The sequence below is a fragment of the Lygodium microphyllum genome, chromosome 15 (genome assembly GCF_053477565.2).
Source record: "Lygodium microphyllum isolate KBCC chromosome 15, Lygodium_microphyllum_v1.1.10, whole genome shotgun sequence".
In the NCBI taxonomy this organism is placed as follows: domain Eukaryota; kingdom Viridiplantae; phylum Streptophyta; class Polypodiopsida; order Schizaeales; family Lygodiaceae; genus Lygodium; species Lygodium microphyllum.
In genome coordinates, this window is record NC_141149.1 from 144,802,098 (window position 1) to 144,817,605 (window position 15,508).

Genomic DNA, 15,508 nt, shown 5'->3' on the forward strand with positions numbered 1-15,508 from the left:
GACAACTTCGAACATATATTCACCACATCATCATAACGCTCCCGAGCCTAGCACATCAAGACACGAGACGGAGTGGACCTCATAGCTTACTCCTCCAACTTCCGACATGGCCGGAGAGTCTTCAGACTACCATGGAATCCACAAACCATAGGAGATCTCATGAGCCAAATATAATCTCATCCTCATGTATCGAGTTGAACAACAAATCCCATGAGACGGATATGATCTCATCCTTATGTATCGAGTTGAACAATAGATTGAAGGTAATTTTGAGTTCTCCCCCTTAGATTCAATGCACCACTCTAATGATTCTGTAGGAAGGAAAAAAACTCCACAAAGGAGTGGCCATCTTGACGTGGAAACTCTAATGATTCTGTAGGAAGGACAAAAACTCCACAAAGGACTGGCCATCTTGACGTGGAAACTCGCATGGAATCCAAACCATTTTCTTCTCTACCACCTTCATCTCCATCTCTACTACTTTCATCACTTCCATTGACTTCCTCCTCCATTCACTCCTATGTCAAGTATGCCACATCATGGAAACATTTATATTCCAATGCCTCCACATCAATCGACACCCATTAGACAATTACAGCATATTTTTGCCTACCCACCTCCTCCTTATCCCCCCTCACCACCTCCTTCTTATCCATCTTATTCCACTAATCCGACACCTCATGGTTCTTCCTCCTCATCAACCAAATATATCTTTAATGACAAGATTTATTTTAACAAGACCAACGTCACTACTCGGTCAAACTTGATGAGACATGTCCTTGATTCACAAAACCTATGGGATATTGTGCAAGGGTTGGAACCCCAACCTGATCCCACACTTGTTCCATATGATGGTTTTTTGCTCGTGGAAGGCTAGAAATGCATCTACTATTGTCAAGCCAATGCAAGGTCTATTACCTAAATTTCATTTGCAGATTCAACATTTTGACTTATCATTCAAGTGTTTGGCACAAATGACCGACTGTTATGTGGCTCCAAGTAGAATCCATCCTATTAATTTGGATCATGAGCTCCAAAACTTTAAAATCATTGACCGGGATGACTTTAAAGTTAGGTTGACTGAGTATTGGCACCTTCTCGCTGACTTCCCTACCACAAGGGCTCCTAAGTCCTCGGACAATCAAGTCACACTGTTTCTTAACAAGCTGTTGAGGAAATGCTTCCATTTTATGCAATAGGTAATCTCACAATCCACTATGCCCACATTCTCTGAATTTGAGTGTCAGCTACTCTACTACGATCAACTGTTCGATCAATTTCATAATACGACCTCTACAAAGGGGGTTGTCGTTGCTTCTTCTCAGAAGGGGCAACAAAGGAAAGGCAAACAAAATCAAAACTCCAATCAAAATCAACAATAAACTCAAAATCAAAATCAAAATCAAGCTAGTGAGACTCCAACAAACTCCCTGTCATCTCTAAAGCACGAGTGGCCAAATGTACCAGAGAAAGATTGGTATTGTCAACATTGTCAAAAGGCTAGCCACTTTGACGTCGAGTGTCAATCAAACGCAAGAGACACAACATCAAGAGCTAAAACTCAAACCCTTGTCCCTCAGTCGGGCAATCCCCAAGAGGGGAGGCATGGTGGTAGCAACCCTCTACAGGGGCACTGGCAAGGCCAGATGCGCGCTACCACCTATCAACCATCACACTTGACAATGTTCTCAATGCCATAGGGCTTGTCTGATTGGTCTACAAATGCCTACATCATTTGTGTGAAGACATCTAAGAATACTAGTCTTGTTCACATCTGCGAGTTGCCTCCTAACAAGGTGACTATAAAGGCCCACTCTTCACAGCCAAGTACTTCAACTAGTCCTTGGATTGTGGAAAGTAGAGCCAAGTTCTTCAACTAGTTATCACATGGTTAAGTAAATGTTGCACATGTGAGATGTAACTAGGGATAGAGTAAATTTACGAGCCCGAGACCCGAGAAAATCACGGCATATCAAAGGCAAAAGTTGTTATAAGTTCTGTGCACAGGTGCTTGGTGGTATCTGGTGCCAATTGTTAGCCTAGGTCGTTCATTTGGCCATAAGTGTCAGTTGGTGACACTAAAGAAGTGGCGTTTAATGGTAGATAATACCAATCTGATGGTCAAAGATGGCGCAAAGACACTCGGGAATGGAAGTTGCCTAGCCAATTAAATTATTTTGGCCAGTAAGATTATTTTTCACGGCACCGAAATAATTATTCAAACTTTCTCGTGAGGAACTGAAGAAAGTCTATCATTTACTGCTGTTGCCCTGTCTCAACAACTTGTAGATGCAAACAACTAAAGAAAGCCAATCATTTATTGCTGTAGCTGTGTCTCAACAACTTGTAGATGCTGTCACCTGCTGTTGATTGGTATTCTCCAAGCCCTGGGTGCCTCAGAAGGTCCTCCAATGGCTGCAAATCAGACTAGCAACATCTCCTCTCTTTCTCTTGCAAGCTGAATACACTAAAAATGCCTCTCTCTAGCCTCTAAAGACGTTTTTTAGTCTTGCATGGGCATTTTTGACAAGTGGCAGCCTTTCCAAATAGTTTTGTTAGCATTATCCGTGATTAAATATTAGTTTTCAATCTTTAGGTAGTGCAACTGCATAATCGTCCTGTCCAAGGACTCACTGTAGATGATACATCATCTATTTGACCACTCATGGAAGTACTATGTGCAGGAGTATTTTCAGCACGACTCATACTGGGTGAGCCATCAGTAGGCACTACAACAGGATTCCCATGCCAGGATACTAACTCATCAAATACCACATCTCTGCTTATGAGTGTCTCATGCGTAGAAGGTACATAACACTTATAAGCTTTCCGTTCCTGTGCATATCCCACAAACACCTCTTCACTGCCTTAGGGTCCAGTTTCTTCCTCTTCTCATCCGGTATATGCACATATGCAATGCTGCCAAATACCTTCAAGTGCGAAATATCAGGTTTATGACTATACAGCCTCTCATATGGAGTGACATCATGAATCCCTACTGTAGGGGTTCGATTCAGCACATAGACAATAGTCATCACTGCTTCAGCCCAATAACCATTTGGTAGACATTTCTCATTCAGCATAGCTCTAGCTAATTCCATCAGGACCTTATTTTTCCTCTCTGCAATATCGTTTTGCTGCGGTGTATAGCTACATGTGAGCTGTCTTTTGATCCCATATTTAGTAAGATACCTGTCAAAGTAATTAGAGATAATTTTTTCTCTCCTCAACATTCTCTCTCATTTCCAAACCTCTCTACAATCTTGCTCTTAAGATTACAGCATTGAGATCACCGGACGCTAAGAAATTTCAGATTTCTCTACTATAAACCCTAATCTGCAAAGCAAAAATTAGGGTTTAGCAACAACCTCAGAAACTATGTCAAAAATTCAAAGCTCCAAGACTTGGATTCAACCGGGCTGAAGCTGTATCTTTGTATCACATCAACAATGTGTTCTTCAATAAGTGGACCAATATTGCACAAATCACACATGGCCTATAGTCACGCCTCTTGATCTTACTATCCATTTTTCTAAGGATACCCTAGGTTAATCCTACAACGAGCACAGCTATAGATCTGTGGTAGAGAAACTCCTTTGGTTAATTCGCACTAGGCTAGATTTAGCTTGCTCAGTTAGTTTGCTTACTGAATATTTCACTGCACCTAAGATATCACATTGGATCGCATCTCTTCGTGTTTTAAGATCTTTGCATATTGAATATTCTTATGGCTTGACTTATGATTTTGTTTTATGTTTGCACACGTACACTGAATCTAACTGGGCAAGTGATCCTGATACCCAATTCCCGTGACAGCTACCTATTTATCTTGGACATGGCCACCATCTCTTGGGCCAACCACCATAACCAAGAGACAATGGCAGCTTCCACGCCCAAGGCTCAAGATAGGGCTCTCTTCAATGGTACCATGGAAGCTATCTACTTAAGGAGCTTACTAGCAATGCTTCATTTCCCATGGGACTCTCCTATCATTATCTACTGCAACAACGAGAGTGCCATTGCTCTTGCGAGCAATCAAATCATTACACCACAGACACAACATGTGGGAGTCCACTTCTTCACCAGAGAGCAAGGTAAGTTAGGCACCATCCGCTTAGAGTTTGTGCTTTCATCAGACAACTTTACAAACATGTTGATCAAGGTGATCAATCACTGGTGCTTCAGTACTTGCCACCCATAAGGTTTATCCTCCTCTACTTTTTCAGATTGACGGGAAGAGGGTGATTTTCTCCAGCTTTCCCTCCTAGTTTGAGAGGGGGCAGCTTTCTTCTCTTTGAAGTGATGGGATGTTTTGAATTTCTTTTTCGGACATTATGTATATTCTACTTTTTATCTTTATTCACATCATCAAGATGATATGATTGTAAAAGGGCACTTAGGCAATTGGACAATTCCCTTGTGAGAACACTGTCCAAGTGGCACCATTGTATAGCATTATGCATGAGCATGATCATACCTACATTGTCTCTTGCATAACTCTAGTGCATTGGCATTCTCTTCCTAAAAAAATACATCTGTACACATTTATCTCTTTTTAGTTTTGTGGAGTGGTTCCACCATACTCGTGGCATTGTACATGGCAATCTCCAAGGTAGAGTGGTTCCACCATACTCGTGGCATTGTACATGGAATTCTCCAAGGTAGTCTCCCTTTCTTATTTACCTTTGCTAGCTTGCTTTTCACACACTTTCTTTTTTTGCCTCTCCACGTACCCTCCATTTTTGCTTCACACACCCCTAGCCCACTCCTTCGTCATCAACACCCAATAGTGGTAAGCATAGCTTACTTATTTTGTAAAGGTCTTGGGTCTTACCATTAGTCTCCTTTCTGCTACTTAATCGACTGCAACCCATCTTTTACACACATACTCAAAACAAGAAACAAAAAAAAGGGTCATTGTGGTTCCATCCGTCTTTTGAGGACTTGCTAGACCACTGGGCAACCGACGTGCACTCTTTGTCCCATGCCATAGTCTCTCTAGGGTGACCACCTGGACTCCCTTGGTAAGATTACCATCATCTCTATAGCTTTGTAGGCCAGTGGGCAGCCAACGTCCACCCTTTGTCCAATGTCTTGGTTGCTTTGGGTTGGGACCCCTTGGGGTTAAAACAAAAACCCATCACAATTTGGATTGGCCTTTCTTTCTAGCTCAATTTTTGGACCTAAGAGGGGGTATTGGGCTAAAATAAGCATTATATGCTGAATTATCTCTTAAACAGCCCCAAAAATGCGAAAACCCCTAAAATAGAAAGCAGGTCGAGAGAGTTTAAAACAGGCAGAGGTTCAAGGTCCCAAAACTTTCTATAAATAGATATGCTGCCCTCCATTCAACCAATCTCGTTTCAAGTGTTAGGTGCCAAAACTTCGTTGCCCCCACACCCCAATCGCAAAGGACATCTCAGTCAAAGTTGCCCACACTTTCTTCACCCATCCAGCACATGTTTCCAGCCTCTACCTTACAGCATGTGCCACTTCCTCCCATTTTACTGCAACATTATACCGCTACGTTTAATTGCTACATTTGACTATGGTGTTTTACTGCTGCGTTTTATTGCAGCATTTTACTACTCTAACTGTCACAGATCCAACATCTACTACTGCCTTTGTTGCTATCAAACATCTTGGAGGCTACCTTGCTGCAATTTGAGATCCCCATCAAGAGTACGACACACTCTCCAGCTCACTACCTTTGCCTTGAACCTCAAGGCATGAGAGTTCATGCTACAGTTTCCATTCCCTGCATAGTTTGTTTGATACATGAGCATTGTATATTCAGTACTCATTCATTCATTCAAATCTTCATTGTGCTCATTGTCTCTGAGTTATCCCAACCCTAACTTGGTTCTATTGAGTTTATGCTTTGTCTCTTGCTTTCATTTATGTTTTTGCGTTAGGATACTTCTTCCCAAAGAGGTCGTCAACACTCAGGAGGAGATGGGGAAGGACACAAGGAAGCTTTGAGAGGATGAGTACAAGAGAGACCTTCATGTGGATATGGGACTCGAGTAGCAACTCTTCACACAACCCCTCAAATGATCTCACATTACGACTCTTGACCTCAAGGGGCTTCTCTCCAAGGTGTTATTAATAGAATTCACCCTTCTTTAAAAACAAAACACCAAGGTGCCTAAAATGACTCTCATTTTGCCTGTAGTGATAAGCAACTTCCTAACTAGATAGGAGAGCATGACGGGCTCCCAATCTCCCTTAAGTTTTTGGAAGCAAAGTTTGCATATGCTACAGCCCAAGGTTGAAGTGTACGTAGTGTACTAATGTACGGTACGTATTTATACGTTGTTCCGTACAGATAAAATTTTTGTGTACGTAAAAATACGTACCATTGTAAAAGATATCAATCTATATGGCATTTCATATCAAAATAAACATAAAAAGATCCAAATACATTTTAAATTGTGAGAGAGACCTACAAGACAATCTAATAAGGTCTTAATACGCATTTCATTAGTAATCACAAAACCCTTGCCGCACGTTGTAAAACTTGTTGCTTCAGAAATCAAACATCAAATACTGAAACCAGTTTTCAATCAGAGATCAATCTTCAATCACCAATCACCACTCTTAGCTCTATATAAACTGATGAATCAGTGTTTATACAACAAAAGTTTTGACTCTCATCCATGTTAAAAGGCTGCAAATGCATCAAAGCAAACTGAATACAATGCACATACTACATAGCAAGCTGCAACACTACATCATAGCAATGTCCTCAAAAGGCCCATAAGGGCTACTCCAGATTCTAGACTCCACAATAAAACCTGATCTAAGAGTCAAAACTCCTCATCAGATGATGATGATGATGACGATGCACGAGAAGAGAGGAAGTCCCCATCTGTCAGGACATTGCCCTCGTCGTCATACTAGACTCTGCCATCACGGGCACATGTGATGATGTGAAAGATGTATCATGAGATCCTATGTGGAGGAATCACCCATCTCCCCCACAAGCGCATCATGAAGTGCATCTTGAGTAGTGTGCTGGCTGCCCCTTACCTTCTTTGAACCCTTTGTTGTTGGCGAATTCTCAGCAATGAGCTTGTCTCTGATATCCTGCGGCACATGCTTGCACCCACCACAATTGCTAGTGGTGCCAATACCTGTCGGGTGTATCACGACACGAGAAATTGTGCTCGTAAGGTCGAAGTTGCAATACTTGCACTATCATCTACGCGTGCCAAAACCAGCTTGGGTCGGCGTATTAATAACATACTTGCTTGCAATGTGCACAGTGTGCAGAGATAGAGAAACAAAGCGCTGCAGGTGAAATTCCGAAATAAGCCCAAATTCGTACGTTGAAGGTCAAAAAGGGGTTTTCAAAAAAAATAAACGTACGGATCGATCCGTAGGTACATACGGCTGCAACCTTAACCATCAACAAGTTTTTAAGATTTTTTGAATTTTATTAAGCAATCGTAGGGTTTCTCAGCAGCAATACAAAGTCCATGGCAAAACGGTGACAAAGAAAACTCAAAAACACAGAAGAATAAAGAATGATGAACACAAAGTCCTCCTAAAGAAATCATGTTGACACAATGCGGTTAAGGTCCAAGATAGCCACACTGTCCTGGTTAATCAAGCAATAAAACCTATGTTGAGCTTCAAAATGTATTATAGACTGATTAATTCTTTATTACAGCCCCAAAACTCAAAATCACCAAAGTTTTATTAAACCATGCAAGGTCCCAGTGAGCGTCTATGTTCCATAAGCTCGAACCCTAATTTGGGAGGATCCACACTTCTATAAATAGACAAGCTGCCTGCCCCTCAACCATATATCTATTTCCGAGAATGCTGCCGCTTGTCACTGTTGTCCCCACCCTATTATAGTTCAAGGAAACCGGGAAACAAAAACAAAAACAAAAAGGAAAATGGAAATGGAAACAAAAAGTTTTTTCTTTTGGGATGGAAAGGCCATGTCACAAAGGGGCAAAAGCAGGGGAGGAGGGCGAGCTTAGAGCCTAGGGTAAATGGGTGAACCCAAAACGTTACTCCAATCTTAAACTGCTTCCTTTAGTTTTTCTGAAGTTATCGTGCTTTCAGTGACTACTTGGTCTTTACACCATTGCTTCCTAGCTTCGCTGGTAAGCTTGAGCTTCGCAATCATAGCCTAGTTACAAGTGTTATTCCTGTTGCACTGAAGTAATCTTCCATAGATTCAATCCATACTTTGGCATCAACTTCAACAGTCTCCCCTTTTCTGTCAAATTCTGGTGGTTTAATTTGTTTGAGAACACCTGCTGTCCAATGCCTCTCTCCTTCCTGGTCACTGAAGGCAGCTGCTGTCCATATGAGACAACCTGTGTTTGCTGCTAATATGCCTATTCCAGCGTGCAATCTCCACTGTGCAGCTGTTGCTGAGTGCTCATGTCATCATACAGATCTGTATTTTCTATCTAGCCTTGCTGTAAAGCCTCCACGTCTGTCCTCATCTTGAAGGAATTGAGGCTGTTGTGTTTGAAGCACAATTTATTCCATCCAAACTGCATTACAATTATCTCAACATCTATTATATGATTAAGGATAGATACATTATATCAAGGAACTTTCCAAGAGTTTCAAGTTATCATGGTCTATTGCATCTTCAAAGGTTTGACCACCGGCCTCTAGTTCACCATGTATAGTTGTGGCTTGACCTATACCATGCACATAATTTCGATGACTTATTTTGTTAAGCTCCATTTTCTTGTACTTGAGCAAGGGTGGGGACATTCTAACTAGAAGTTCCCAAACTTAGTACACTAGAAGCATAAGTGAGTAGGATATGTTTCTTGAATGTGCCCTATCTCATGCCACTCAAAGCTTTGACATTTATCTTAATTGTTTTGAGCTTTAGCATCTTAATAGTTTCCATGGCCTTTCTTGGGATGAAAAACAAAAAGAAATTAATGGCTGAAATACCTTAATAGATTCAAAGGTATTTTTGTCAAAAATCAAGACAGTTAAATTTAAACACGAAAATCCCTTTGATGTTTTTAATTTTTGGTACCTTCAAACTCAAAATTGAAAGGCAATTTTCCAGAACTTGAAAGCGCATTTACATTAAACCTATCTAGCCCTCAAGATGGGCCATTTTGCAAACTCATGCACTCTCTTTGAGTTCTCTTGTGCGTACCATGTCGTGTTGAGTTGGTGACATCGCAATGCAGTGCGGCGAGACTAGTGCTCTTCAAGACTCTAGACGTGGTTATGGGAGTGACCTACAAGGGTTTCTAACCGTTGGATCATCACACTTAGTGTGACGATTATTCTAGCACCTAGAAAAATAATTCCACCAACCAATAATTGAATTGGCTAGGCCAGTTTGTCTCCCAAGTGTTCCTGAGCAATTATTGATCCCTAGACTGGCATTAATTAACTAATTAATGCCTAGTCCCTAATGTCACCACTGACATTAGATGGCCAATAAATTGGTCTAGGCCCCAATCTGATAGCAAGTACCACGTAGTACCTATCAAGCATAACTTATTACAACTTGTTCCTTTGGCACCAACTAATACCTTAAATTCATGCCTTTTTACCAACCCTTTTTATTCATGATGCTAGAGGCATTGAATTGCCATAATCCAATTATTTTGGTAAACTCCTTGAGAGATTTGGCTTCCACGATTGCAAGCCAATTAGCACACCGATGGAGACTAGACTCAAGCTATCTTTGCATAATGATAGGGTCTGTTTGACATTCATACATATGCTCCAATAGATGGATGTCTCATTTATTTATGCAACACACGGTTAGATATTCAGTTTGCAGTTTCAGTCCCTGAGCAGATATATGCATAGCCCACGCATGTCACATTGGCAAGCTATGAAGCATGTTTTCTATTACTTGCAAGGTACTAGGACTCTTGGATCGCTTTATGCCAAGAGGGAATTGCTGCAATTACATGCTTACAATGACTCACATTGGGGCGGTGATTTTGATTTACGTCACTCTACAAGTGGAAACTATTTCTTTCTTGGCTCATCTCGCATTTTTTGGCTTAGCAAGAAACAATCCACTATTGCCACATCATCTTGTGAAGCTGAATATAAGGCAACCTTCACTACTACAATCGAATGTGTATGGTGCTGAGACATTTGTTGGCTAATCTTGATATATCTATCACGGAGCCTACTCCTTTGTTTACTAATAGTCAGAGCGCCATTGCAATGGCACGGAACCCAATGTTTCATGCACACACAAAACTCATAGAGACCCCCGATCACTTTGTCAGAGAGAGGCTACATACAAGAGATATCAACATTGTCTACTGTCCTACCACTAGCAATGTGGCAAACATCTTTACCAAAGCTCTTCCTCGCAACAAATTTGAAGTATTCCGCAATGCTTTAAATTTGATCCCCTTTGGTGGATGATTCTTGTATGCTAATCACTTTTTACTCCAAGGGGGTTTGTTGGGTTTGACTCACGCTGACTCACGCCTATGCTCACAAAGGAGTGTCAATGACCCACAATAGGACACTGGGGCCCTTTCGACTCTCCTTACAAGAGGCTTTTTCCGCAACTTTTTACTTTGTTGGGTTTGACTCACGCTGACTCACGCCTATGCTCACAAAGGAGTGTCAATGACCCACAATAGGACACTGGGGCACTTTCGACTCTCCTTACAAGAGGCTTTTTCCGCAACTTACATTATTTTCTATTTTGCGTGTTTATGTTACACAATTCGGTCACTTACCGTCCTTTACACCTTTCGGATGTGAATGCACCTTAACAACCCTAAGGTCTAAGGGTTGTACTTTGTACTTTTACTTACACACTTGGGAATTGCATCATGTGTCGAGCTGTCTCTTCACTCTCACTCTCTCTACAATCTACTGTGTACTTTCAGCTGAGAGCTTCCATCTCAGATCTCACAAGAGTGGAGTAGGAGAAGGAATTAGAAGAGATGAGGTGGAGGTGGAGGTGGAGGAGGAGGAAGTGGAGTAAGAAAAGAGGGAGAAGCAAGAGGGGAAGATGCACAAGGATGAGAAGGTGATGGTGTGCACAAGGAGGGTGTGGAAAAAATGAGAGTTGAAAAACAAAAACAGCCCGAACATTCCCTTTTTTCCAAAACTCTGAAAAAACAAATCCATTTCATGAAAAAAATCATTTCATGGCAGTGTTTCATGTTTCCCATTTCATCAGAGCAAAACGGGTTTCTCGTTTACTATGTCATTGACTCAATGTAGGGCTCTCAACTGGAAATGAGTATGACAACTAACAGTACATACATATACAACATGAGATGGAAAACAATTGGCACCTAAGTAACTGTACGTTAAGCCGGGAATTGCAATAAGCCCTAAGACTGCTCTTCAGAACACACGAGGCCTATATAAACCAGGAAAATAGAAACCCTATGAGCCATGAAAATACACAATACTATGATTGGCCTGATTTAATTGTGCAATTAGACGTGCATTTGAAAATAAGGCATATAAAATACAGGTCAAAAAGTAGGGCAACATATGCCACGTGGCAGCTCACCATGCCCATTTAGCAAGAGTGCAAATGATTTTCCATTGCAATACTCCAAATAATTATTGCTAGAACTACTGCCTCTAATACGAAAACATCTACTTCAGTGGAACTTTCGGAAACTCCCCCAACAAACTGAAAGCCATGCAATTGATCTCTAAAGGATCATTGACGGGTATTGTATACCCTAACTCAATGAACTAGCTGGCCAAAAGGACGTAGAGAAAGCTTCTTCTGCCTTACAAAGAAAGAGCTAAGGGTGATTGAGGCACTTGGCTTTTCCAAGTCAGAATAGGCAGCAGAAGTTCAGCACTAAGGGGAGATGAGAGCCAATATTACCACTTAGAACATTTGGACAGGTAGATGCAGACAAGTACACCACCCAAGCCCCCAAGAGTATCACATATCACATCAGACATCCTGCATACTCTGAGAAGGTAGAAGGGAGAGATTACAAGGAGACACCAGTGATGCAAAGAGGATATGAGAGGCTTTTCTAGCTATCTGGCATACAAGCACCGTCTTCCACTGGAGGCCTCAGTTTATTTGGCATTATGCCTGCTAGATTGACCCTTTATTCATGCCACTGTACAAAACATCCCCCCTCGAGAATGGCTAGCTTACGTTAATGCTTCCTTTCCTATTTTTTATTGACAATGTTTAGATTACTCGTCCAGCTTAGCTGTTCATGGTGAAAAAAAAAGAGGCATAATATAATCTAGCATACTACCAATACAAGATTAGTATACCACCGTCTAATCCATGCTTTTTCTCAAATCTTTGCTGCTTCCCTATTAAATTGTCCTCCACCATTTTTGTAAAAAGAGAGTAGAATATCAGGTTCAGCATTCTCTTAAGTAGCTACCAAAACTTCTATAGCAACACGACTTCCAGTACCAGCTCCTACAGAACAGAAAACACTATAGAAAACTAACCACCACATGATATGCAAAGTACAAATGCAGTCCTTGTAAAACAAAGGAAAAAAGTGATCATTTTCAAACAGAAGATCATCTAAACAAATGTTTTCTTTCTAGCACTAATCGAATTAATTCACCTTCCATTGAACCTTAAACAGCACTTTCAGCTCTTAACATAGAAGGCATAAATAAACTACCACTACAGATGAGCTTCTGTCTTTGTTCTGACTGCTGCACATCCCTGGATACTTCTGCCAAAAGCTTAACCAGCAAGCCTTCACCTCTGTATCATAAATTTCAGCAACTTCACTAGATATCCTCCTACACAGAGTAAACGTTAAGACTTGCCTACAGAAAAACCAAGTTTTGGAAGTGTTACAAGTGTTTCTGTGTGCTCCATTGAGGTCCAGCTACTGTCAACTTGCTCAATTCGAACATGACTTTGGCAGGACAACTGGAAAAGTTACATTTCAAAGTGGCTCATGAGAATTGGCCTTGCAACAACTGTTTCTCATAAACCCAAAATAAAAAAGATTCAATGTAACAAAGGGGGTTAAAAATGAAGAGAGAACATAACGAAGAGGAATTTTTTATTAATCTCTAAATGCATTCCAAAAGAGAGATTGCATTTCTTCTTTTGCTTGCCAAAAAAGAGGAGTGAGCTTGATGATCTACACTATTAAAGAGGAGATGTTAATAAAATTGTAAAGAAGCATCAATCCATCTTACTACCTGGATTGATACGTCTCACACATTGGCCATAAAAATCAAGGGTGGGCGTAGTCACACAAGGGTGTATACAATTGTCCTCAAATGGAACGTGTCCATACAACAATTCTAGAATTCAAGAAATAATTCTGAGCCATCCACCTCTAATCTGAATCGGTATAGTTAATAAATTATACCAGGTATCTTCAAGAAATGTGACTCAGAATAAGCTTCGCCTTACCATAAATTGTCTGACTGATCGCACTACATTGTACATTCCGCCCAGTTCCAGAGGCTTTTCAATGCTATCACAATCAGGACAGCAGCTCCAACAAACTCACCTGAAGAACCTCATGAGCCCTCCGACAATCCATAAATTTCAAGGTAGAAGGATCCCTAGAACCTGTCAGAGAGCTTTCAAAGCCAGTTTTCCTTCTGCTTTCAACGAAACCCTAGAGAGCATACAGCCAGCACAGCATTGCAACAGGTCACCCCAAAGGGATGCAGCCCAGTTGAATGGGAGGCCATGGTGTTATTGCTGCTTGCACAAGTCTCAAGCAGGTGAAACCCTGAGGTATTGAATTTATTTGTCCTTTGTCTTTGTCTTCATGTTCCCTTTCATTGCACACTGTCACATGGTATCATTGCCAAACAAGAGGACACAGAGCTGTGTGGAGCTGCAACACTCCTATTGCTAAGGCGACCACTCCAGAGCATAGGTGACCATCCCAAACTGCTCCAGACACCTCAACAATTTGTGTTTTGCTGCCACACAGCCAATTCTCTTGCGGCCAGCCTGTTTCCTCCCCTCTTTCCTGTGTTTTGCTGTCAGCTATTGTCTACATCAGCCAACACACACTTTAGAGGAGCAGGCGACTAACCAGAACAGCAGGCAACAAGTTTCTACATCATCCTTTTCAGCAAGCGCAGCCTTTTGTGTGCACAGGACACTTATTTTCCTCCAAGCAGACCATCTACATCCAATCCTTCGTGATCCTGTAGCCGCTTTACACTATTCGAGTGCCTGTCTAGTCCAAATGCAATTTCTGTGGATGATTCTCTTGCAAGATATCAAAGAAAGATGTCTTCCAACCAGTTTCATGGCTTTGATAATACACATGAGGAGCCTTCTCAACACTCCTCCGAACGGTGACAAGATTATCACGAAGACTATCGTACAGATCATGAAGGACAAAGGTCACGTAGCGTGTTTGTTTGTGAACCCTCTCCTCCTCATTCTCTCCATGTTTCTTGGAAGGCCCGTTTTGCTAGCCTCAGGATGTCACCCATGACTCCCTTCATACAGGTACCTATACTGCCTTCTTTGCCCAAATAAGACCAGCTTGACAGTTCAAACTACTCCCTTTGGTTCTGTAAGGTGGAGTGTATCCTTAATACCTTCCATTTTGGGAGTTTGTTACCCATCCTATTCCCCTTCCGGTGGAATATCCCACCATTGGATCATCCATGGATCATGTAGCCCTATGGGATCGACTCAACTCTCAAGCTTGATAAGCTTACAAGATTCTGCCATAGTGTATGTGCACAGGTTGTGGGAAGCAGTGGAAGTGTGGGCCAAGCTTGCTTTTTTGTACCATCAAAAGACATTGCCCACCGGATTACTCTCAAGAAGAAATTACAAACACTCGTTGTTGATGATTCTCCTTCCATGAAGGATCATATCAACAAGTTGGAGAATATGAGAGATGAGTTTGCATCCCTAAGCAAGATGATCTCTTCAAAGGATATGGCCATGATTCTTTTGACTCACTTGCGATCTCCTCGGTTTGATGTCTTCTACACTCTTCTTCTTACATTGAGGACCCGTGAGAAGCTTCTATGGGAGGAGCTTGCCCTGCTTGTTTTGGAGCATGGCAAGCACGCTAAAGAGGTAGATGCTAGATCCACCTCCACCAAAGCTTTTGTTGCAGGATCAAGATGGGGGAAGAAGAAGAAAATAAAGTCAAAGACTAAAAGACATCAGAGTTTTTCAAGCTCTGACTCCAACTTGGAGAAGCCTAAATGCCCATATTGTGGAAAGGGGACACATCCAAAGGAGAAACATTAGAAGAAGTATCCTCACCTTGATCCAAGAGGGAACAATGGAGTTAAAACATCCGATTCTTCTACCTCTACTCCGACAGTTAATGATGAGTTAGTGTTTCTTTATATTGTTGCCTTAGAAAAGCCTTCTTCAGTGGTTGCAGACTTTTGTAAGGCCTTGACTAGTTGATAGTGGAGCTCCTAGTCATATGACTCCACGAGGTGATTTGTTGGAGGATGTATGCCCTTTTGAGGGTTTCATCATTGTTGGTCACATTGTATCGGTGCCTATTGGTGGCGTTGGCACTTTGCCTTTATTTTCCGACCACGCATCAAC

General features: G+C 41.5%; 1 protein-coding gene across 4 annotated transcripts in view; it reads right to left on the bottom strand.

The window, feature by feature from the left end:
- LOC148025178 (nucleoporin (DUF3414)) overlaps nt 1-15,508 on the bottom strand; it is a 210,872-nt gene that overhangs the window by 77,969 nt on the left and 117,395 nt on the right. For all 4 annotated transcript variants that reach the window (XM_087694951.1, XM_087694950.1, XM_087694949.1 and 1 more), the window contains 2 exons: nt 12,800-12,874; nt 12,618-12,703 (listed from right to left, as the gene is read on the bottom strand). In XM_087694951.1, coding sequence (XP_087551077.1) covers nt 12,618-12,703; nt 12,800-12,874 — 161 coding nt within the window. The remainder of the gene's footprint in view (nt 1-12,617; nt 12,704-12,799; nt 12,875-15,508) is intronic.